General features: G+C 38.0%; 4 protein-coding genes across 10 annotated transcripts; 2 read left to right on the top strand and 2 right to left on the bottom strand.

Moving 5' to 3' along the window:
• The first annotated feature begins 1,377 nt into the window (after positions 1-1,377).
• Positions 1,378-6,316, top strand: LOC103944420. 6 transcript variants are annotated; one of them, XM_048579388.1, is made up of 9 exons: positions 1,389-1,535; positions 1,689-1,790; positions 1,899-2,013; positions 2,659-2,924; positions 3,115-3,310; positions 3,413-3,464; positions 3,802-3,860; positions 5,386-5,431; positions 6,019-6,316. In XM_048579388.1, exons 5-9 carry the CDS (start codon positions 3,185-3,187, stop codon positions 6,144-6,146), a joined length of 411 nt encoding a protein of 136 aa, XP_048435345.1. In that variant the 5' UTR covers positions 1,389-1,535; positions 1,689-1,790; positions 1,899-2,013; positions 2,659-2,924; positions 3,115-3,184; the 3' UTR covers positions 6,147-6,316. The 6 variants fall into 6 exon arrangements, with proteins under 6 accessions (XP_009353161.2, XP_018502282.2, XP_048435345.1 ...); XM_048579389.1 differs by having other exon boundaries at positions 1,395-1,535; positions 1,760-1,790; XM_048579390.1 differs by lacking the exon at positions 1,899-2,013.
• Positions 6,317-9,073: 2,757 nt separating this feature from the next.
• On the bottom strand, positions 9,074-11,128 carry LOC103944421 (thioredoxin-like 1-1, chloroplastic). Of its 2 annotated transcripts, none has more exons than XM_009354888.3 (3): positions 10,841-11,128; positions 9,991-10,335; positions 9,074-9,691 (listed from the first exon to the last, which is right to left on the bottom strand). In XM_009354888.3, exons 1-3 carry the CDS (start codon positions 11,111-11,113, stop codon positions 9,440-9,442), a joined length of 870 nt encoding a protein of 289 aa, XP_009353163.2. In that variant the 5' UTR covers positions 11,114-11,128; the 3' UTR covers positions 9,074-9,439. The 2 variants fall into 2 exon arrangements, with proteins under 2 accessions (XP_009353163.2, XP_009353164.2); XM_009354889.3 differs by having other exon boundaries at positions 9,991-10,332.
• A 1,072-nt stretch (positions 11,129-12,200) lies between these two features.
• Positions 12,201-14,426, top strand: LOC103944457 (tyrosine-specific transport system 2). Its single transcript, XM_048579387.1, is given in 4 exon segments — positions 12,201-13,227; positions 13,229-13,562; positions 13,564-14,012; positions 14,232-14,426. Coding segments are annotated over 4 exon segments (1,638 nt in total). The 5' UTR covers positions 12,201-12,454; the 3' UTR covers positions 14,314-14,426.
• A 4,447-nt stretch (positions 14,427-18,873) lies between these two features.
• Positions 18,874-21,177, bottom strand: LOC103944422 (NAC domain-containing protein 87-like). Its single transcript, XM_009354890.3, has 3 exons — positions 20,690-21,177; positions 20,253-20,575; positions 18,874-20,013 (listed from the first exon to the last, which is right to left on the bottom strand). The coding sequence occupies exons 1-3, from the start codon at positions 20,904-20,906 to the stop codon at positions 19,108-19,110; spliced, it is 1,446 nt and encodes a 481-aa protein (XP_009353165.2). The 5' UTR covers positions 20,907-21,177; the 3' UTR covers positions 18,874-19,107.
• Positions 21,178-23,573: the final 2,396 nt, after the last annotated feature.

The following is a 23,573-nucleotide window of genomic DNA, read 5'->3' as shown; positions in this document are numbered from 1 at the left end:
AGGTTTTGGTGTGTGGGTTTGTTGAGGTTGTTGATCCAAAGGGCCGTTGGGGCTTGATCTTAGGATGAACGGATGATGAATGATGAACACTTTCTTCAAGGGCCGTCGGGGCTTGATCTTGAATAATGGTTGTGTGGATTTCTTCAAGGGCTTTTGAGCTTGATCTTGAAGGTTGATGGATGAGCGGATCTTCAAGGGCTTTTGGGCTTAATCTTGAAGAACGATTGGATGTGTGGATTTGTTGAGGTTGTTGATCCAAAGGGCCGTTGGGGCTTGATCTTAGGATGAACGGATGATGAACGATGAACATTTTCTTCAAGGGCCGTCGGGGCTTGATCTTGAGTTGGTGGAAGTTCTTCAAGGGCCGTTGGGGCTTGATCTTGAAGGATGAACGGATGATGAACGATGAACACTTTCTTCAAGGGCCGTTGGGGCTTGATCTTGAATAATGGTTGTGTGGACTTCTTCAAGGGCTTTTGGGCTTGATCTTGAAAGTTGATGGATGAGCGGATCTTCAAGGGCTTTTGGGCTTAATCTTGAAGAACGATTGGATGTGTAGATTTGTTTGTGCTGTTGATCCAAAGGGCCGTTGGGGCTTGATCTTAGGATGAACGATGAACACTTTCTTCAAGAGCCGTCGGGGCTTGATCTTGAGTTGGTGGAAGTTCTTCAAGGGCCGTCGGGGCTTGATCTTGAAGGAGGATTTGACGAAGAATGAAGAGTGCTTTCTCCATTCTTCGGGATTCTTGGGAATTTGGGGGTTGGATGCTTGAGAGCTTTAGAGTTTCAAAGCTTTAAGGATTTTGGATGTGTGGGGAGTATTCTCTTCCATTTTGGGAGTAGAGAAATGTATTTGTGAATTGGTCTCTGTGTGTCTATTCCTCTTGATGGAGAAACCTATTTATAGGCTTTGAGAGTGAATCACCACCATCCATTTTTTTGGTGAAGTGAGTGGATGATGTAGGTGAAGTGAGTGGAGGTTGTAGGTGAAGTGAGTGGAGGTTGTAGGTAAGGTAAATGGATGATGTAGGTGAAATGAGTGGAGGTTGTTGGTGAAGTGAGGGAATGATATAGGTGAAATAAGTGTTGTATTGGTTAACATTTATTTCACTGAAATTTCGATGTCTACAATCTGTCCCTATGATACTGTTTGATACGTGGGATGAGGCAGAACACAGTGGGACGGAACACGTTCGTCCCACATTTGGTGCGCCAAAGACAATGGGATGCGCTATCCCACGGAACGAAATTTGCACCTTTTTCTGTTCCACCTTTTACCCTGGAACGACTCGTTCCACCCTGCGGAACACCATTATAAAATTTTAAGACAAAAATGCCCCTCATCTTTTTTAATATTTACACTACCAAAATCTTAAAACAAACCCTAAAATTCTACCTAACGTTCTTTCCATCTTCTCTGCCGCTGCCTTCTTTCTCCCAGTTCTCTCGCAACCTTCCTCCTCGTCCTCTCCCGTGGCCTCTGTTTTCTCTTCCCCACGGAGTGGAACTCAAAGCTCTGCATCTCCAGGTTTCAGGTTCGATCTTGCTCTCTGTAGATCTTTGATTTTTGATTTTTTTTTGTTTGGGTTTTACTTTTTCGTTTTCTTGATTTTTCCATGGAAATTTTCAATTTTCTGGGAAAATAGGATGATTATGAGAAAATAAGTTAGTTTTCTTGGTTTCACTAGTTGAACTTGTGCTTGGGAATTGTATTTGATAAGTGGTCTGTTTGTGGTTTGCGTTCCTGAACCTGGCTCAGAATGTGGTTTGTCTAATCTGGTCATATATAAGTAAGTTCCAATCTTTCTGAAAAATCTTGAATTTCTTGTAATGTGGATTGATTTGAGCTGAAAAAATGAATTGAGCGATAATATTGTCATGTGGTTTTCTCTGAGTAGTGTTAAAGCTTTGGTCTAGCAGTAATGCTGGAGGCGCACCTATGCTGGAATTACTAATACGATTGGACCCGCTATGGGGATCAAAGTGTTGAAGTATATCAGTTATCCGGCTCAGGTTTGCTTTCCAATTTAGGGTTTGATCAATCGTATCCAGTAGACTAAATGAGCAGCATTAGAGACCATATAGTAATGGTTATGGGAAGAAGTGATGGTTTTGTGTCCTAGGTCTAGTTTATTTGATTTGAGTTTCTTAAGGATCTAATTGGCGAGGAAGCAAACGATTTTCATATATGTTATGGGGTTGTTCATTTCCTCTGGATAAATCATTGGAATAAAAATGGTTTAGGACCGATCCCATCATTTTGGATAAGTGGTTAGTCGAGTTGAGTGTCAGTTGGATGGTTATATAGTAACTAATTCTCAGCATTGCTGGATTGGGTGTAGAGTGCAAGGACCTTCGGGAATTTCTTTTAGTATGTTAATTCTAGGTTCTGTATTTTTGAAAGATTTTGCAGAATTGTATTTTAGTATGATTTCTGGACATTTTCGTATCCATATTCCATGTTAATTGTGACACCCTGGGCATTTGTGTGCTTCTTTGCATATTTGGAAATTCATGATACAAATCTTGTGGTAATAAATCTCTATCGACCTTTTCCATGGAGCGTTGTTTCTGAATATAATTATGGGGATTAAACATCCTTAGTCTGACTCTTACGAACGAATTCATGGTTATTACCTTTCAAATTGAATTTTACAGAGATTATATATGAAAAGAAGTGCGCAGAGCTTGTGAACCCGAACAATTCCGATTCCAGAGTCGATTCTTTCTCTGGAGGTGGAGAAACCCCAAACGCAGAGCTTGTGATCTTCCTTGTGATTATCGATTCGGCAAAGGCAACAAAAAAAAAAAAAAGGACAAAGTAAAACAAACGTGACAGCACAGCATGACCCAACCCCGTGAGCGGAGCCATCTGAATATCTGATCGCATCGGTGGCGACCCCACTCCTTATTCAGAGTGGCAGGTAGAAATCTCAAATGTCGTCACTTTTCTGGTTGTATCTGATAGTTTGATTCTTGTACAGAAAATTAGCAATAGCTGGATTGAGGTTCAAATTTCTTTGATTTATTTTGTTTGAAGGGCCTAAGGAATCATCATGGACGGAGGCAGAAACATAACATATTTTATTTAGTGAATGATGAACTTTTTTACAGGCGTTCATTGTGAAGGAAGATCTGGTGCCTGTTTAAATTCAAGAAGTCTATCTATTAGAGAAAAAGAGCGATGGCCGATTCCAAACCTGAAACTAGTACTGGCATGAGATGCCACCATTGTGCAGGTCCTCTTTCTAAGAAGATGGAAACGAGTGAGTGGACTGTTGCACCTCTTATTAGGGATAGCTTTTCCATGGTAATCTTTTCTTCTTTTCTAATTTTATCTGCCTCCCTCGTCTCAAATTCAATATATGGTCTGTCGACTGTCAGTGAAATTTATTTCGGTTTTACGGTACAGATTGGCTCTGCTGTTGGTGGCACAGCAAGTGCTTTTTATGGATTCAACCATGGTAATCCATTATTCGTTTTCTTTAGTAAAGATTATTTGCATAATTTCTTAAATGCTTTGACAAGGATTGTGCAATAAATTTTGCTTTTTGGCGTCTTCTTAGGCTTCAATGTCTATAATTTTGTTTCTGTTTTTCATTCTAATGTATGTGAAACATCCTTCTCTTATCGACCTGGTGGAGTGTTGAAAATAACTTTGCTCTCTTCTTACCTTGCTGTAGTTACAGTGTTTTTTTTATTTATTCTGTTGGCATAGGATAGGATGGACATCATCCTCGTTAAATGTTTCCCTCCTTAGCTTGTTTCCTAATACCTTTGTTATTTTGTCTCTTGGTGCAGTGATGCCTATTGTTCGAAGATGGGTAAAAGGACCCATGTGGTTGCATTTTTTTGTTGGTGTAAGTTCTTTAATGTTTTACAATTTTACAAGTTATCCCGCTGCATATAACTAAGGATGAAAATGCCAGTATCAGTAGAACTAAAAGTAATTCAGATTATTTAAACTTCAAAAGTTTCTCATTGTTAAATAGATTTCAAATTAAACTTTAGAAATGCTAAACCAATTGTTGACGCCTCAAATGAACATGCTAGTGTCATGAAATTGTACGTCCATGATAAACATATGCATGTAGAGTGTGAAATAGTGTGCTCGCTGACATGATTTTCTTGTGGTTTCTTTTTGCCAAACCATTAGAACTAACGGTTGAGGATAAAGTTTAATTTTGAAAGAGAAATAGGTGGCCTCTTAGTTGCAGTCTCTGACCTTACATTTTTTTTGTTGGTGTTCTATGGGTGAATATAATGCTATCCTTTGGGAGGGTTTTCTTATGGGAATGAAAAGTCCTAATTTGTGTTCTTGATCATTCGATCTTGTGTATTTCGTCCTTCCGGATCACAATGAGATTTTCCTTTTGATTTAAGTCCCTGTTTGATCTTACTATTGGTTTTGTCATAAATTAGATTTCCTTATGAGAAAAATCATCTTGTTCGTAATTAGAATGTAGGAAGCCATGTTTACCTTCTAGATTTCACGGACATCTTGTCCCAATTTTGAGGCTAGTCGATAGACACAATTTCTGGTGCTTCTATTGAAAATTACGCTTTACCTTCATGACAAAAGTATTTTTGGAAGTAGGTTTGGTAGCACTTATATCCCTCTTGACTGGTACATTTGCCACAAAACGTATGCACTTAGTTAGCTAGGATATAAATTGTAATGTCTGATAAAGATACTATTTGATTGAAAAAAAAAAAAAACACAATAAAACAATGAGAGAAGAAGAAGAGAGGAGGGAGGGAGGAGGGAGGAGGAAGAGAGGGGGGTGGGGGGTGGGGAATGAGTGTTCAAGTGGACAAGAATATAACTAATGCATCCAAATTGTATTTGTCACATTTCAAGGTTTTTCTTTCTTTCACTTTGACCAGATCAAGGAATGTTTTTGTCAGAGGCTATTCTTGATGTCTTAGTTTCAGTACACATTGTTGTTTTATGCTCGACCAAATGAACTGTCCAAACTTATATAGTTAAAATATTTATGGTTATATATTGATGTCAACATAGAAAATAGTACATTGTGTTAGTTGGGTTTCATGCCAGATTGTTAAGTGGACCCAAACGAGTGGATAGCACTGTATTAAGTTACTAATTAGCATATAAGTGCGTTGGTATATTATAATATATAGAACTATACACTTGCGGACAAACGCACACATTATCAGGTGATGAATATTTATCATGGTTAGGAAAGCAAATAAGACTTTGCCAAGACTATATTTTATCAGTTGGACATGGATTGGGTTTTATGCTCCTAAAACTTTGGAAGGATTGGGTTGTTTCTGAAGTTTCTTTGTTGCACTATTTGTATCTGCTAATTTTTTCAATGGCTAGAATGAATAACACAGATCTCCCTTTTGCAACTGTAGGCTCCGCCTGTGATTGTATTCTCTTCGGCTTGTGCAGGTTTGGCAGGTCAGTGATTGTCTTGTTATATTATCTATGTTCATGAGATGTGAGCTTTTTGGTTAGTTTTCACTTTGACCAATGTCTAATGATTAAATTTTGCTAGAGAAAATATTTTTTGAAAACGCCTTTCATGTGTAAATGTTTAGGTTTCTGAGACAGCATGCCTCTTTGTTACCACATGTTTATTATTGAGGAACCAGTTGTGCAATGTAATCTTCAGGTAGTGACTTGATAGTAGTATGTGGGACTTGGATTATATGGTCGAGTTAGTACATCTGACATATGCCAGAACAAAAATACTGAACTTACAAAAGAGACTAAAAGTTCTGCAGCTATGTGAACCACAGCATAGTTTTGAAATTAGTGCTTGTCACTGGTGCAAATTGAGATGGTGCTTTCAGATGTTGATTGGTTTGAACTTTGAATTAATGTCTAGTCTAACAGGAAACAATAGTAGTGATGCAATGGCTGGTATAAACTATCTGGCTCAAAGGCAAGGACAATATCCAATGCATGTAAAACATAGGTCTTATCTTACAGTTGTGCAAGTCCGTTTGACTGCCATCTAATGATGCCTTTTGGAAAATTTACAGGGGGTGCCGTTCCAGCGTTGGCCCAACTTGCTTCTTCATCTTATCATGCAGTGGTCTCATCATCCTCGTTGCCTCCAACTTCTCAAGATGAGAAGATGCACAAGTCCAGAACTTCCTCGATTCTGTAATGTTGTATAGTTTTATGTACGCAAAAGACATGTGAGAGAAACATCGAGGTTTGACCTGTGTAGTTGCCCACCAGATCAAGGTTCTGTCGGCTTGAGGCAGACACAAGTACATGTGTGCAAACTATTGTTTGATAATTATTTATGCCGTCAATAAAATTGTCAGTTTCATACTGGATTGCTTTTTAGTTTCCTCAAACGCTGTTGCTTTTCTCTCCATCTTTCATGTACATGTTAATGCTAGTAGGTGCTGTTAAACAGGAAATACATACAAGGCTGAACACGGATTTATCCCAATGACAGTATCCGTAGGTTTCGTATTTTATTCTTGGAACAAATTACAAGGTTGTCAATTTAATATTTATTCTAAATGGCACTCAACCGAGATCGTGCCAAGGGCCAAGGCTGAGGAAATACCCTCCCCGTCCCGGTGTTTCTCTCTTCCCCTCTGACTCCGGATGAGGAGTGAGATGTACCGTATACGCCAAGCAACTAGTTGTCAATTGAGGTTTGTACCCTTAGGACTTGAGGAATGAGCACAATTAAGTTACTGGAGGATTAAGAGCCAATAATGGGATAGGATGATGGTCAAGCTGCAGAGGGAGACAATGTAGACGACAAGGTTGAGATGTGAATGCCGCACCCACATTGTTGGGTATTGGGTTTCTTTTCTGATTTAATTTTCAGCTGATTAAAAAAAATGAAAAATTGAGGATGGGCTTAAACAGGAAGACGCGGGCTGCGTTTAGTTTTGGGCCGCCAAAAGTGGGTTGAGAAGGGGCCGACTGTAAACAACCGCCTTTCAGGACTATATAAAAATGGAGGAGAGAAACCCTAAGAGCTTCAACTACTTGATCTTATCTGAGCAGGGACTGGGCATCGAATCGAGTGGCTGAGGCCGAGCCACCCTCCCTTCGGCCTCTCATCGTAGTTTAGGGTTTTAGGGCTGCTGGCGGCTCTGGACTGTCGCTGGCTGGTTTGGTGCCCCTAACCCGCCTGCAGTGAAGACTGCCCGCAGTCAGAGCCCTCTAAAATTCATTCCATATGACATGATATTACCCCATCGCAATCCAAACTAAAATTTTCATTTTAATTTGATTTGTTCATTTTATGATTGTTTTGGTAGTTTATTAATGCATTGGGATGAGATGAGAGATGAAAGTTGAGTTTTGATTATATTGGATGGGCGGTTGTTGTTTAGTTGAATTTCTTTCAGATACTTGGTTTACATTTCTTATTATTGAATGAATGATATGTTACTTTGGTATCTTGGTTGATGTGGGCGGTTGAGTTGCTACTTGGTAGGGTAGTGCTGTTTGACATATATACATTAGCACCTTGCTTGCTTTACTTTTTTGTTTTGTTTTCTTTTTAGTGTGCCTTGGTAATTTGTATTGTTCACCAGCCCTGCTGCCCGGTTGTGCTTTGGATTAGGAATTTGGGTGGGTCTGCCCTGCCGCCGGCGGCAGCATCCCCAGCACCAGCACCTGCACCAGCAAGGACAGATGAAAATCTTTAGGGTTTATGGTTTAGTTGATTGCGTTGTATTGTGGGCTATAGGCAATGAATGAAGATTACAATTTGAGATAAATAAGAATACGCACATGTTTTCTTTTATTTTTTGATCATTAATTTTTTTTAATTCATTCAATAAATAAATGTGAATATCACTACTCTGCTTTTAATGTAAAAACTTGTACCTTGTCCCGGTTGTAGCTTTTGATAGTCTGACAAATGGAACGGAACGTCGAACAGCAAAACTGATTCGTGCTTTATGTTACATGGTGCAAAATGTAATTAACTTAAAATAACGTGGGGAAGTAAATTACATGGGTAAGCTGTTGGATTGGATCTCTGGCGTGTTGGTTTTTTTGTTTGTTTATTGGAGATGTAAATATATAGCCTTGTATGTAAAGAAATCGTATTTGATCCTTAATCTTTGGTTCACCCCCTGCTGCTAAAAAAACGTAAAAGAGGAGGAAGAAATTTTTAGTTTTCCATGATGACACCGTATGACGTGTTAAGAGTTCAATGATTACAGCGTGAGAGGAGGGAACACAACACAGGGTGGCGAACAGGCGGTTGCTTTTAAAAGTTTGGAGACAACGAGATTTTTTTTATTATAACGGGAACATTGAAAAATTTCTCGATGACAACGGATGGAAATGCTCTTTCGCTCTCTCTCAGGAAGAGATCCCTCTGGATCTCTCCCATCAAATCCGAAGATATGATATTTTAAAAGTTAATCAAATAGCTACAAACAGAAAATCTTTTTAAATGTTACAATAATTGTAGCTGTTAAATCAAATTTTAATGATCTAGATTTCTAAATTTCTAGGACTTGATGGGAAGGATCTCTTGCTCTCTTTAAATGCCCCGGGCACGCCTTACGTATAAAGCCCAACGGAAAAAAAGCGCATTCTCTCTCCTCTTTCTGTTGCTTGGCATTTTGTTGAATGAGTCACCATGACTTTATGGTCAGCTTATGCGGTGGGTAGCCTGGCAGGAACCCACCGCCCCACCATTATCCGCCTTCATTCGTTCGTTCATGTGTTTGTGTCATTGTGTGTATAAACTAAAAAAGGCCACGTTGATGCCTCCACTAACACAAAAAGTCTTATCCCATCCATCTCTCCTTTTCCCTTTTTCGTTTCTGTATTACTTTATCCACCCAATTCAGCTTAAATTGTATTCATGTGATGTGATCCAATCCAATCCAATGTTGCAAAGCAAACAGGGAGCAAGCGTCAATCTTTGCATTCCAACTGTTTCCAGACAAAACTTTTTATCATACACTTTGATCCGCTCTGCATTCAATCCAAGTGTGTGTGTGTGTTTATCAAGAACTAGTCTATCTACCGCATTCACTAATTCATTCATTATCTTCTCTCTAGTTTTAGTATGTGCATAATGCGGAGGTAAGGGTGCAGTGCAGCATAAAATCAGCAGTCAACATTGCATTCAAACTTCAAATCCCAAATATTAACTTGTATACACACATACATATATATGATGATGCCACACCCCAGTAAAAACAACAGGTGAGGAGAGGAGTGTCAAGGATCTTCCATCTTCCCACTGGCTCAAGACTACTTATAGAACAAGAAGACCAGGAAGCTTTTAATTACATACACACTTGCACACAGGATATGATAAGAGCGGACCAACATTCCGAAATACAATTGGTTGCTCTCTTCAAATTTACAACACATGATTTTTGCACGCAGGCTTGGATCCCAAAAACCAATTCCAAAGAACCGCAGCTCTCAACTCTCAACTGCTTGTATGTGCCACTGTTACCTCCAGGCAGTGACCACTTGAGCAGACTTTGAGGTTGCCGACACAAGAGGAAGACGAGATGGTGCCTCTTCAGCCACAATCACTTCCTCCTTGGCAGGCACATCTTCTGTTGGTTTAGGAGTGTAGGTAAATGAGAGGTCTTTGTTGGTAGCAAGAGCTAGGAGCTCTTTCTCCTCCAGCCCTTTTGTTGGCCCAAGGCTGCACCGCTCTGGTTTGTGCTTGGCTAATGCATCTCTAAACTTCTTGATCTGCCAAGTCAATGCCATTCATCATGTTATCACAACAACCATCAGGGAACAACACCAACACAAACACACACACACACATTATTTGCCAATACCATCCGACCAACAAGCATTATCCACAGAGAGAAAAAACCACAGCTAACCAATATATAAGATAGAATAAGACACAAAATGCTCTTGAGGAAGTGGCATTTAAATTCGAATTCAGCTATTTGGAAAACACCCCAATACCAATAGATAGGGTTTCGAACTTTCGATATTAAACTCAACAGAGACCAATTGAAGGAAAGACAAATACTAACCGTGGCGTTGGTGCAGCTGAAGCTGCAAAGGCGACCATGAGCACCTCTGTAAAAGCGGAAGAAGGGCAGGACATGAACATTGAGACTGTAACACATGGACTTGTGTTCCTCGTAGTTCACCTGAAGGAATTGAACATCTGGGTTCGTCTCTGCCAGCTGACATATCTTGGGATGAAGAGCCTTGCAGCCACCGCAGCCAGGAGAGAAGAAATCAACGACCACCAGCTTATCCCCGGCATTTGAAAGGGATTCCACTAGGTCCTCCGCAGATGCCACCCCTTTCATGTTGGGTTGATTCCCCTTCTCCCACCATTTCAGAGCTTTGCCAATCCGAAGTCCAGACTGCTAAATTCCATTCCCCCCACAACAAAAACAAACAAACCGGTCTTTTAACTTTATCCAACAAATATTTATCACATATAGCCAAAATTTAACTCTTAATTTCAAAAATATCAATTTTTATAAAAAAATTCAAATATATTCAAAATTTTACTTAAATATACATAAATACTTGAGTTATGTCAATATTACAAATTATTTTTACTAAAAAGTCTTTTATTTATTTGATTGTTAAAATTTGAGAGAGTTTGGGTCTGTTTACGTGGAATTTTAGATTTTTTAAAGATATTATAAAAAGTGATATTTTTGAAATTAGTGGTTAATTTTTTGCTATATTTGATAAATACTCCAAAAAAACCATTAATCTCCTCGTGACTTTCAAGATCAAATATTGATCGGAAAATCGATTTAAATTTGGGGAAAAATCATTACTCATGACCAATAAAATCTGAAATCCAGCAGAGCAGGGGAATCAGATTCAGAACAAGGATATGAGGAGAAATAAACGAACCTGCTGGGAATTAACGGCAGAAGAAGCGTGGGGTTGGGAACTCCTCCTGATGCTGGTGGCTTGAAAAGCAATCCTTTTGCCGTGAAAATCACTCTTTGTCGATAACGATAGTGATGAAATCTCCGGATTCAGTTTGAGAGAGCAAGAGAAAGACCTTGATTTATTGTAATTACAACTCTTTGGGAAAACGGAGATGCTGCTTTGATTGTTTTGATGATACTGATGATGATGCCAGGACGACAACAGACTGGTTTTGCTCAAAACCTCTGCCATCGATCGATCGATCGATCGATACAAAACCCCCAAACAAACAATCAACAAATAATAATTGAGCGAATTTTGATTTGATTGACTTGAGATTTGAGATTTGAGAATTTGGGATTCGAAAAGGGAAAGGAAGGAAAGGGCTCAAAGTTTGAAGCAAAGAGCACGAGGGTGGGAAACTTGAGAGCGTTTTCAAAGGGGAAGGGGAAAAAGGAGAAACGAGAACGGAGGAGAACTTCCTTCCACGTAACAACAGTAAAATCTACGCTCTTGTCTGGATTCTTGTTTAACCGTACGTTATGTCGTCGCTACTTAATCGGACGGTTACAAAACGTTAACAGGAGTTGTGGTCTGTGTGTGTGGTTCAACGTAGCTTGTGGTGTAGACTCGGAAATAAAATTGTAGACAGAGCGTTGGATAAGGATTACTTCGTATTTTAATTCGAAGGAGAGAGTCTTTGAAACACGTGGCGATACTTCACACCGCCTCATCCCTTGAATCCTCCATCTTTGGAAATGAGTTTAAAGGGAAAATTGGATATTCTTTGAGATAAATATCTTTCAAGGTCGCTTCTTCGCTATCTCAATCCACAAGTCAATTTTATCATGGAATATTGTATAAAAAACGATTAGAGCTAATTATATTTTACAAGGTTTGAAGGGGTTTCTAAAATATAGATTTATAGAGGGCGTAAAATGTAAGGAAAACTAATGAAAATGGTTTAAAAATTTTTAGTTTTAACGATAAGGACAAAATAAAGGGTAAAGTGAATAATATCATGATTGATTTTTTAGTGTAAAAATATGGTTTTTCATTAAAATGAACAGTATCGTGATCTTTTCGTTAAAACTCTAATTAGCACATATAACCGCTTACAATGCCCTTTTAAAATATTCAAGGACGATGTGTGTTGATTAAATCGTTGAGTGTGTAAGTTTAACAACTTCTCAATGGAAAAACACATCTAAACAAGAAAGGTTTTCTAGTGCACATCAAAAATCCGCATTTTATACATATGAATAAGATTTGTTACATCATTTAACCTAAAATAATTTAACAAACTCTTATTCAAATGTGTAACTCAAGTGCGTGTGTTTTTTTTGGTGAGAAACAAGTGTGTAAAAACAAGTCTGTAGTGAGAAGAAGAGAAAATTCAAAAAAGGCGAAGGACCCCAAACACGATTTGCTGAGGTGAGGCCCGTTCATTATTTTCTTTCGGAGGGAAGGGGGTGTCATTTTAAAGCCCGGTGGGTAAGAAGCACACAGCCCACACCATAATGCGATGCTGAAAGAGGAGCGTTGGACAAAAAGCAGAATCCCCCGTGTGCGTGCATTTGTAAGTTTGTGGTGATGCCTGGTGCGGCGACTCCAAATATGCTCCAACTCCACCTTCAGCTTCGTGCTGGACTTCCTCCCCACCCATCCATTAATACAAACCCAATTACTACTACCACCACAACTCCAATTGCAAGAATAGTCGACCCCCTTCTCACTCCAACTGATCCCAACACCACTAATCCCAATCTCACTCGCATTCACAACTGCAACTTCATCAATGCTAAAACCACCTTCAAATTCAAATGCCGCCGCCGCCGCCGCATTCACAACGTTACTCCTTCTTCTACTTCAACTGCAGCAGCCAATAGTAATGATTTCCATCAACAAGACAAGAGCTTCTGGGGTGCTGTCACTCTGATCATCGGCACTGTCGTTGGTCCCGGCATGCTCGGTTTGCCCGCTGCTACCATCCGCTCCGGCCCCCTCCCCTCCACCCTTGCCATCCTCCTCTGTTGGCTCTATGTCATCTCCTCCGTCATCCTCGTCGCCGAGCTCAGCTTTTTCGCCATGGAACAAGACGCCCTTCAAGAGGTCAGCTTTACCGCCCTTGCTTCCAAAGCATTCGGTGGTCGTTTTGGCGCATTTGTTGCTGTCGTCTATGCCTCTTTGAGCTTTGCCTTGTTGGTCGCTTGCGTCTCCGGCATCGGCTCAATTGTCTCCCAGTGCTTTCCCCGCATCAATCTTGTACTCGCTCACGCTTTATTTCCCCTTGCGGCCGGATCGCTCATTCTTTTGTTTCCTTTCAATGCCATTGATGCTGCAAACCGTGTTCTGTGCTTGCTCATGCTTCTCCATAACTTCACTCGTGGCCATTGGCTTATCCGTGGCCAGAACCAACCTGTTCGCTTCATTTGGCCGTACCTCGTGGCGTCTTTCCTCCATTTTGCCCGCCTTTCCGGTCCCCGTCCTTACACTCGGATTCCATGTCATCACCCCTTTTATTTGCAAGATTGCTGGTAACACTGTAGCCGACGCTCGCAAGGCCATACTCATTGGTGGGGCTGTTCCATTGATGATTGTGTTGGGGCTTTCTGGATCCGGAACCAACGCCGCAGCAGCAGCCGGAGACCCTATATCCCTTCTGCTTTCCGTTAATCTGTCTGCAGTGCAAGCATTTGCCTTTCTCCGCTTTGGCAACGAGCTTGATCGGGTACGCTGTTAGCTTCCCGAAACAGCTTCTTGATACTGTGGAATTGATTGCAAAAATCAACCTCAAAAATAAACAACTAGGAGTAGCTTCTTCTCAAGGCAAGGGTCTGGGAAGAGTTGGGTTTGCTGTTTATTCAAAAATGAGGCATGATGATAATAATATTGGAAATGCAGGGAGGGCTTCTTTTACCACCGGTTCAGGTTCAGGGCGTTGTATTGATGCTTCTGATTCTAAACCGGGATCGAGCATTAATATGATAGTAATGCCGCTGGTGCTCGGCGTTCCAGTGCTCATAGCATCTTTCTTTCCCTCCACCTTTTCCAGAGCTCTTGATTTCGCCGGACTTTATGCAAACTGTTTTCTGTTTGGCATCCTCCCTCCAGCAATGGCTTACATACACCAATCGAGGAAGAAATCAAGGTAGCGCCAGCGTTTCCTAGTTGAGATTTGACACTCAAAATTGGTCTAAATTAAAAGGATATAAGGAATGAACATTGTTTATGCTTATGTCTGATAATGCTAATTGTTACTTGGATAATGCTTTCCCTGTACAGTAACAGATTAACAGTACCGAGTGACTAGAGAGTGTATGTGTGTGCATGTTTAATTTAAATGTTTTGATTTACGCAGTTGGTGCAGGTCATCCAACATTTTACCAGGGGGAAATGCTACACTTGCAATCCTCTTTGGAATTGCTGTCATTCTGGGGATTTGGCATTAGCTAAATTTAATCACTTGAGGAAATTACAAACTCATTTGTTCTAGTACATGCCTCTGCCTGGCCTGCCTGCGCGCGGTAAACATTTTCAACTTGTCTGATTGAATAAGCATGTCGGTTCCTCATTGATGCGGAAAATGTTTGTGTTTTTCTTTTATGCATATGAAATTTGTCTCTCACTCACACACACGTGGAAAAAGGAAGCAGAGGTAGTCACTCGGGGTCGGGGTTGATTATATTTATGCATAGACAAGTAAAAGACATGAAAAAGAGGAGTTGGAGTCGAGGAACCTGATACTCTTAACAAAAGCATAGCATAGCATTGCTGAACGCAAAATGCTTGAGACTCTCCCAAGTATATATCTCCTCATCCCTTAGGTTAGCTGCGTAAACCTGCGTGTCTTGCCGGTTGTGGATTATTTTAGGGCCGGTTTGAAACAATTCATATTGGAGAATTCGGGAAAATCAAACCTAAGACTTTGGTTGAGTTGTTAAACCATGTGAGCTACAAGTTCTCTGCATTTTGTGTTCTAGTTTTTAGTTTTAGTTTTTCCTTAGTATGTAGAGGAATGTAGAATAAAAATTAAAATGGTTACCCAAAAAAGAGAGGATACAATTAAATAACAAAATGTTATCAAATCTTAGAGAAAGAGGACCAACAAATTAAATGCGTTAGCTAGGATAGGGATCGACGCTGGATAGGACCTATATCATCAATCGCAGGCAAAGCCCAATGGCATGGATGGAGGACTACCATGCAAAGGAAAACAGCATGCTGCATAGTTAAGAGTTATTTCCCGAAAAGACCTATCAAGTAATTATTTTTTATCCAATGTAAAGTTGAATTAGGTTGGATTGGATCGCAGAATTGTAAAATCAACAGTCCAATGTACGTTTGTTAGATGCGGATGGGCTACATTTCAATCGTTTCAAACCTATAAATACCCCTACTAAATCCCTCAAATAAAGATTATTTGTGAAATTTTTTAGAGAGATTTAACAAAACACTCCTAGTACTATTTATTTTTAATGAAAGCCTACATTTATAACTTTCCTTGTACTATTCACTATACCTTTAAAAAAGGCTTTTCATTAAAAGAGAAGTTTTTTTGGACTTTTCGTTAGTTTTCCTAAATTTTTTATGGATGAGGTCTTTACAAATACATGTGGATCGAAGCATACATCATTAAGGATTGGAACTTTTAATTTTTTGGCCAAAAGGTAAACTTTATTAAATTGTAATAAAAACGTTTACATCTTCTGAAAGAATATTAGATAGAAATTCAGGGCATAGGCATTTATAAGAAAGAGCCACCAAGCAAGGTTGCATATGAAGCCATGGCATGGGTAGCGAGATTACCACTCCGTTGAACAAACATGTAATTCACCTCCCTAATCTGAGACGCCAAGGCTTTAATATCAAATAGCGAACACTCCAAACTTGCATCAATAGAGCGCTCTCCCCTCAACATTTGGATAATAGAAAGGGCATCAGACTCTACTTCCACCTTGTCGCTACCCAGGTCCCTACACTTCAACGCTGCACGAATAACCGCCGCTTCTGCCATTGCAGCTCTGTGAAACACTTCTCCCCCCATCCCACCAGCCATCTTTAATAATCCTGCAAAGTCGCGTATAAAGAGATAATTGAGTTGTGATTTACAGAGTTTAGTGTCCCTTGCATTTTGTATACAAATTTAAGTGTGTGTGAACATTGTTTGTAACAGTTTTAACTAGGAACAAGTCGCTGGTTAATTTCTTAAGAGAAACGTATGCTAGATTTCGGTAAATTATGGGACGATTGAAGCAATATAATAATTAGTTGAGTGTAGTAGACCGATGAATGTTAAAGTAGGTGGGATTGTAAAAATGAAAAGATGATGTGATGGTGCATATGATATGACATAAGCAGATGTGGGTAGGCATGTGGCATGATAAATTATAAGTATGCATAATATAATAATACTATATGTCAACCCCAAATATGTAGCACAATTAAGAGGAAAATGATCTTCTCCGGATTCTCTTTGTGGGAATTCGAGGGATCAATCTATTATGTTCATTCATTGTATATCGTGCAGTTAATTTTCATTAGGAATTATTTATATTTAATTTAAAATTTAAATTTAAAATTTAGAATGATTTCTAACCGCACGATGTAGGATGAACATACATGATTAATTGATCCCCCGGATCCCCATAAAAAGGATTTGAAGAGGATCCTTTTCCCAATTAAGAAGTTGGTTTTCACAATACATATAGGAAATGGGTGCAGTTTTGCTCACTACTCTCAAGTGGTAGTAATACTCATCATCTTAATTATTATCGTGGGATGAGTTTCAATTTTGAAATTTGTGTTTATCTGTTAAACAGAGTAAACTCATTCAACAATAATAAATAAAGTGATGGACATTACCATTACTTAAGGGTGAGAGCAAAAATATTCCAATAGGAAATAGAAGAGAGACCTAGCAAGGACTAAGAAGAGTGTGCAGGAGAGGGGGATTGGTTGTAGAGGGCCAGCCAGCCACCACCATCTCCATGTTCTCATGCAACAAATCAGCCTACGCTGCTGCTGCTAGAAACTAAATAGCTAGTTTCTTCGTTTGAAATATTTTGTTGCTCAACACAATATAATTTTGCTATATTTTATTTCAGTAGTGGAAGATAATTAATTAACAAAAATAGTCTGTGTATACAGACACACACATCGTTGTCTATAAGTGTAAAGTGCAAACAAGCGAAGAAAGCTATAAAAGGGCGGTTAAGTTGCCTGCAAGAATCAAAATCCAACGGACGCTTTGCTTTGAATGAAAAGTCAAGTTTTTTTCCGGGATGAAAGGCGGCAAAGCAAATTCTATTGCATAAATAAGTTTTGGATAAATATCGATCACATGAAAAGTAATCTTCATCATGCATCATTCATGATGAAAAGCATTCATTGTTCATCAACATTTCTCCTTCCGTTTCTAATATCGATTAAAAGTGTGATTTCAGTAATGCTAATATAATTCGCTTTCTTCAATCGGCAAGTTAATTTATTCTTTTCTGCTCTGTCCTTGTTGAAAGCATTTGTGTTCAAGTGACCAGTTAGGGATTGAAAAGTTAAAGTCAACAAAGTGATATATGACTTGTTTAGATGTGTTTTTAAAATAACTGAAAGCGTTTTTACAAAAAATGTTTTTGGGTTATATGCTTATTCCAGTAAGCACTTTAAGTGATTTTCTAGGATTTACTTACATTTTTATAAAGATTGGTTCTATAAATATTTTTACCAAAAGTGCTTTCAGTCATTTTAAAAGCACATCCAAACGAGTTCATAGGTAATGCTAAGTCGGCCAAAATTTTAAACCAAATGATGTGTTACCAATATGAATTAAGTACATTAATTAACACTTCAATTATAACTCAATCATTAATAAACATATCGTTTAGTTTACAAAATTTAATTTAAATAAAATATAACAAGTGAGTGGTTAGGGCTATCTCTTTCTCCTAATCTTTATCTTTTTTCTTTACTGTTAGCTTTTCGCCTGATGAAATAAAGCATATACATGACACCATACATGCAAGTTATATATGCAACATGCAAATCAAGCCAATTTTATTCTAATTAACTATTTAATTACACAAAGTTCCCAATACTAAAAAAAGCATACAAATTAACAAAGCAATTTTATATACATGCCACAAATATTATGGTCTACTAGTATTTTTATGCTTCCAAAAAATATGAGATTTTAGGCTCAACTTACTTAGATGATGAGTTTGATATATAATTAATCACTTTAGCAACAACATACATGCATGCCAACGAGCACATATACATCTGAAAAACACGTTAAATGGACAGATGAGCTCACGATAAAAAGCAAGCATAACATATGTGAAGAAAGATCGAAGTCCAAGTAATTTAATTAAGGTACATGTAATAATTAATTGAGTTTCGTTTGACAAAAGATTTACTATGGCGTACGTTTTTGAAGCAAGAAACCAATGATTGTTACCAACAAGTTAGCTGGCTGATGCTAATTCAATTATTTCAACGAAACGAATTCGAATAAACCTTTTTCGTGGCCAAGAGCATCTGCTGCATGACATGAGCAAATATTCAGGGAACAATGCACGTGATTCATAATGGATATATCTAAATCACCATTTCTTTCGTCTCAACTAATTCTCTCAAATATTTCAACGAGCTAGGTTTCTGCACCAGGTCTATATACATATATATGGAGTACTGGCATTCCAATACTAATTTAGCATTTGTTTTACTTAACTTTGCACACACGCACACACACTACATACATATATATATATACGGGAGAGAATTCGTGACTCCATTTTTTTGTAGTAATGATCTATGAATTATATTATAAAAGATAGACGGTTCGAATCATTAAAATATATCACTGAATGAGTCCAACAAAAACTTATATAAAAAAAGTTGTGCCACAAATTTTTGCGTATTCCATTCAAACACAATTAATCACAAATTAGAAAATTTAAATGCAGGAAAAACGATGAAAGCAAATTAACAAATCAAAATTACAACATGAGGAATTGCAGTAACCGTAGTAATAATAAATTTAAATAATAAAAAAGAAAATTTACATGAGTTTAGTTCACAATAATCATGAAAATTAAAATGGCCCCGGAAACCATGAAAGTAGTATACAGTATTCGTGTATGCAGCAACATCAATTTCTGACTAGTTAATCTCCCTACCAAAATAAAAAAAAAAATTTAAACCCTTAATAATCCCAATTAGCAGAAGGACTTGTTTTTGAATGAATGTCAAAAGTCCCACAAGCCTTCAATGTCGGAAAGGGGGACAACAGATGGATCTTGATCATAGGAAGAGTTGTTGGTGCTGCCCAATTCTTGCTTTGAAATAAATGATGATGATATCTCGGTAGTGTTCATGTCCGTGCTCAATCCGGTGTCTTGGGAGAAGCTAAACATAGACTGGTTGGACGAAAACTGCTCGACCTTACAGTGCCTGTCTAAGCCTCCTCCTCTTAAGCCAGACGATGATGTTTCATTATTATTCTTCCTCTTGTTGTTGTTGTTGGCTGCAGCTATTTCTTTTAGAATGTTCTGATCATCGTCGTCACGGTCACTACTAGTAATAGTACTTGTTTGGAACACCGACCCTTGCCCTTGAGTACCCCTCATCATCCCTTGTTGAAAATAATCAGAATCGCTCATCATCTGATTTGGCTGGAAATTTGGGAAACTAGAAGGATTTTGAAACTGGTGATGATGCTGATGATTATGATGAAGAGGTGGAGGATATAACATGTTGGAAGGGTTACTGAGACTACTGGCTTGGTAACTGTTGTAGTTATTGTTAGGCTGCAGCTGAAAGTTGCAACTCTGCTTGAGGCCTTGAACACCGCCGCAGCCTCCCCCCAATGAAAAGTAGTTGAGGTAGCTGTTAGTGTTGATTCCATGATAATCCGATGGGGGTGGCGCTGTGATAATGGAATCGGGCTTGAAGTCATTGTCTCCATAGCATGAAGAATGTTTGTTGGTCATGATGTTGGAAGTATTAAGAGTAGGATCCATAAGAGGTGGGAGGGAAGAGCAATCCAAGAGATCGTGATCCCCAATATTCCCAAAAGAGTTCATCCGAGTTGGGGTAAGGGTTCTTTTGAGCCCCATGTTCTTGTGGAAAACTCTGCACACAACCCATTCATCCTACACCAACATATATATACAAAATTAAGATTAAAATTAAAACTAAAAATAAAATTGATTGATCTTCAAATATTGATGACTTGCCAAAAAAAAAAAAAAAGAGAATTAAAAGCTAGCTAAAAGGCCAAACGCCTCCTTGAAAGGAAACTCCCAACCAACATAACAAAATTCAAAAGGGGGCCACGGATGTTTAATAGGTATTAAAATAGGTAGGAATATGATTTTAAATTTTTAATTACCTTTGCAGCCTTGGAGAGGTTATTGTAGAGTGGGATTTTGCCATCAAGCCTGTATTCATGCATGACCCAGTTGGTCTTCTCTCCTTTAGGGGCTCTCCCTTTGTAGAACACAAGAGTCTTCTTCATCCCAACCAGGCACCCTCCTCGTGCACCTTTCCCGCCCTGCTGTTGCTGCTTTTTAACCTTATTGAATATCTCTTTATCTTTTCCTGTGGCCTTCCAGTACCCTGATTCCGTCGCTCGATTCGTCCTCATCCCCGTCGGATACTTCCTGTCTCTCTGACAAAAGAAGTACCACTCCTTCTCTCCCATCTTTGCTTCTTCTGCTCAAGGAAAATACATATCCATATATGCAAACTAAGTTATTTCAAGTAATTCAAAAAATATATACACATACGACACGAAATACCCCTGGAAGACAGACAAGTAATACTTACTAGGCAAATCCCAAGGTTCGCACTTGTTCAAATCAGCTTCGCCGATTGCAACAGCTTCGAAGCTGCTGTTGATGACCTTCTTTATGAGATAGCTAGTTATGATTTCTTCATCCGTGGGATGAAACCGAAAACCAGGAGGCAACCCCTTGAGCTCGTCTGATATTCCTCTATTCACCACCATGCCTGTTTCTGTTTGTGCTTCCATCGACGGATCCATCTCTCCTCTTTTGTTATATGTATATGTACTCCGACAATTTCTCTTTTTATACAAGGGCTGCCTAGCAAGCCAGCTAAGCTCAAGAATACAAAGTATTCTCAATCTAACAATTAATTTCAACTACAAACCGAAGAAAAGAAAGAAAATTAACGAATGAATCTGCAGCTAGCCGATCGATCGAGAGGGAGGTTAGTATTGAAGAGGAAGGAGGGAGAGAGACAAGTCAGAAAGAAAGAAAGAAAGAAAGAAAGAAAGAAAGAAAGGGTAAGAGAGCAGTTAAGAAAAATAGAACAAAGGAAAAAAAAAGAGCTTTTATAGAGAAGGGAAGAGACCGGTTTCTTCTTCAAAACAGCTCATATTATCAAGATCCGTGGTCCGCAAGGCACCTACTGAGGAAGCCACATAATTTTTTATTATTTCTTATTATTTTTATCTCCATTATTTTATGTACCGTTTGTTTTGGTTTTTTGCGAAGATAATACTTGAGTAATCAAAGTGAGTATTCTATATATCGATGGTAATATGGAGACAAATTTTTTAATTAAATTTCAAATCAAATAATGTGTTACTAAAAATTAATAAACACAGTAATCAAAACTTGTAATAATTTAACTATCAATATTCACATCATTTGGTTTACCGAATTTAATTTAAATTTTTGATCTTTTTAACATTATTCTTTACGTATTTATTTTTTAATTTGGCATAATAAAAAATATCACGTATTTCTTATTTTTCAAAGAAAAAGAATTACTAGCATGCTACTATTTTCTAAAATAATAAAAAAACGGTGTGAGAATATTATTGGATTGAATAAAAAAGTGAATTCTCATTTTAAATAGCCAAGTATTATCCTTTGGCTAAATTAGAAATAAGAACAAAAATTAATGAATTGTAAATCCTTTTTTACTTCTTACACACTCTTTGTTAATTTCTGTCCGTTGATCTTCTTCAATTTATTCGATCTGACGGTCGAAAACCAAAAATATGTGGGAGAAGTAAAAAGGGATGTGTGGATATCACATTCCTGGTAAAAAAAACAAGGAACTTTCTATGTTGGAGGGACCCACGTTCCCAGAGTACCCAGTAGCCTTTCACATTGGCTATTAATTTTATTAAACAAATAAAAAAGGGGCTTCTATCGGAAGCTTCAACTGAATAGTTGAATGTAGCATCTTTTGGAATTGCATTGCATGTTCCAATCAGTTATAACCGATCCATCCAAAAAGTCTCTCCCTATTGAAAGCTTTGGAAAAGGTTCACATCTTTCTTCCTCTTTTCGTTCATTCGTTTCTTTTCTACAACAATACATACATATACAACACGTTCATGAATATATACATATACACGTTTACTTTTCAGCTTCAATTATGAATTATTCAAATTAGTACTTAATTTAGTAGGTGCTCGATTAGTGGCTTATTGACTGACTCGGCTAGCTAGCTCATCAGCTGCTTCGAAACTCATGTAAATCCAATGTTAAAAGACGTTAGGCACTAACCGGACGGATGGTTAGGGCTTAGCGCCTAAGCGGATTTAAATAAATGTATTATAATTCGCATAAATAAGTGTCTATTTATACTTAAAAAATATATAATTTTATCATAAACTACAAAAAATTCAAATAAAGAAAAAAATTAGAAAAATTAGAGGGGGGGTCAAACTTTTGTATGAAAAAAATAAAATGCAAAATGAAAGTTATCTATTTTCTGTATAAATGAGTCGCAACTTAGGCGGGTCTAAGTGGTATAGGCGGGCACCTCAGTAGGTCTAGGTGCCATTTTTTAATTTTTAAATGTCTAAACATTAATCGGAGTGGTAATCAATCGCCTAGCGCCTAGAAAGGACCTAGATAGTGCTAAGCGGGAATTTTTAGAACATTGTGTAAATCAATGTGTCATTCACACACAAATACAGTTTCGAAAAAGTAAATTAAGTATGAATATCAATCGGTCCGTACATATGCCCCGATCTCTAATGTGTGGTGTGTACAGACAATCATATATATGCATAGCATGAAATTAATCAATCAATCAATCAATTAATTAAGAAAATTGTTATTAGCATTTTAAAAAATTTCATTCTACATTTTAAACTTTCTATATTAGAAAAGAAAAATATACTTATAAGAAGTGTAAAATAAGATTTTTAGAATGGTAATAACACTTCGCTTAATTAATAAATGGATCATGGATGCATTCTCCCGAAAATGCAAATCAGGAAAACGAGTACCAACAGAACAGACCGAATCTAGCTAGGGGGCTCATACGTCATACCCCTCACCCCCATAAGTCAAAAAGAACGAATTTTCTAAGAATTTTCCAGCTTATTAATAGCTGGCATTCTAGGGAGAACATGATCTACCGATCACCATGATGAAATGAATATATGTGAAATCTTTAGCCTTTCAGATCGTTTCTTCTTTTGTTTGTCAAATTTTCTTCTATCTCTCCTATACTGTATGCAGTGAAGTAGCAAACACTTGAAATCGAACGGGAAGTGATTTGTGTATCCTCGTTTTTTTTCTTTTTACAGATATTCTCTTGTTATTATGTTAGCTTTAGATTCAATAAAATTATAGAAGCAATCAATGCATAGGGGAGTGGAAAAACGTGCAAAAAAAAAAAAGAAAAAAAAGAAGAGAATGTACAAATCTCTATAAGAAAA

This window comes from the organism of the source record quoted next, unplaced genomic scaffold (assembly GCF_019419815.1).
Source record: "Pyrus x bretschneideri cultivar Hongxiangsu unplaced genomic scaffold, Pyrus_bretschneideri_v1 Contig131, whole genome shotgun sequence".
Classification (NCBI taxonomy): Eukaryota; Viridiplantae; Streptophyta; class Magnoliopsida; order Rosales; family Rosaceae; genus Pyrus; species Pyrus x bretschneideri.
Note: the sequence above shows the minus strand (reverse complement) of the source record. Positions and strands in the feature narration are given on the sequence as shown.

Coding starts and splice junctions, on each gene's coding strand:
- LOC103944421 (XM_009354888.3), bottom strand. CDS start 11,113: ATGGCAGAGGTTTTGAGCAAAACCAGTCTGTTGTCGTCCTGGCATCAT. Junction 10,336..10,840: donor CTGCCGTTAATTCCCAGCAG/GTTCGTTTATTT, acceptor AATGGAATTTAG/CAGTCTGGACTTCGGATTGG. Junction 9,692..9,990: donor TCAGCTGCACCAACGCCACG/GTTAGTATTTGT, acceptor TTGACTTGGCAG/ATCAAGAAGTTTAGAGATGC.
- LOC103944422 (XM_009354890.3), bottom strand. CDS start 20,906: ATGGATCCGTCGATGGAAGCACAAACAGAAACAGGCATGGTGGTGAAT. Junction 20,576..20,689: donor CGAACCTTGGGATTTGCCTA/GTAAGTATTACT, acceptor TTCCTTGAGCAG/AAGAAGCAAAGATGGGAGAG. Junction 20,014..20,252: donor ACCTCTCCAAGGCTGCAAAG/GTAATTAAAAAT, acceptor ATGTTGGTGTAG/GATGAATGGGTTGTGTGCAG.
- LOC103944420 (XM_009354886.3), top strand. CDS start 3,185: ATGGCCGATTCCAAACCTGAAACTAGTACTGGCATGAGATGCCACCAT. Junction 3,311..3,412: donor TTAGGGATAGCTTTTCCATG/GTAATCTTTTCT, acceptor TTTACGGTACAG/ATTGGCTCTGCTGTTGGTGG. Junction 5,432..6,018: donor GGCTTGTGCAGGTTTGGCAG/GTCAGTGATTGT, acceptor GAAAATTTACAG/GGGGTGCCGTTCCAGCGTTG.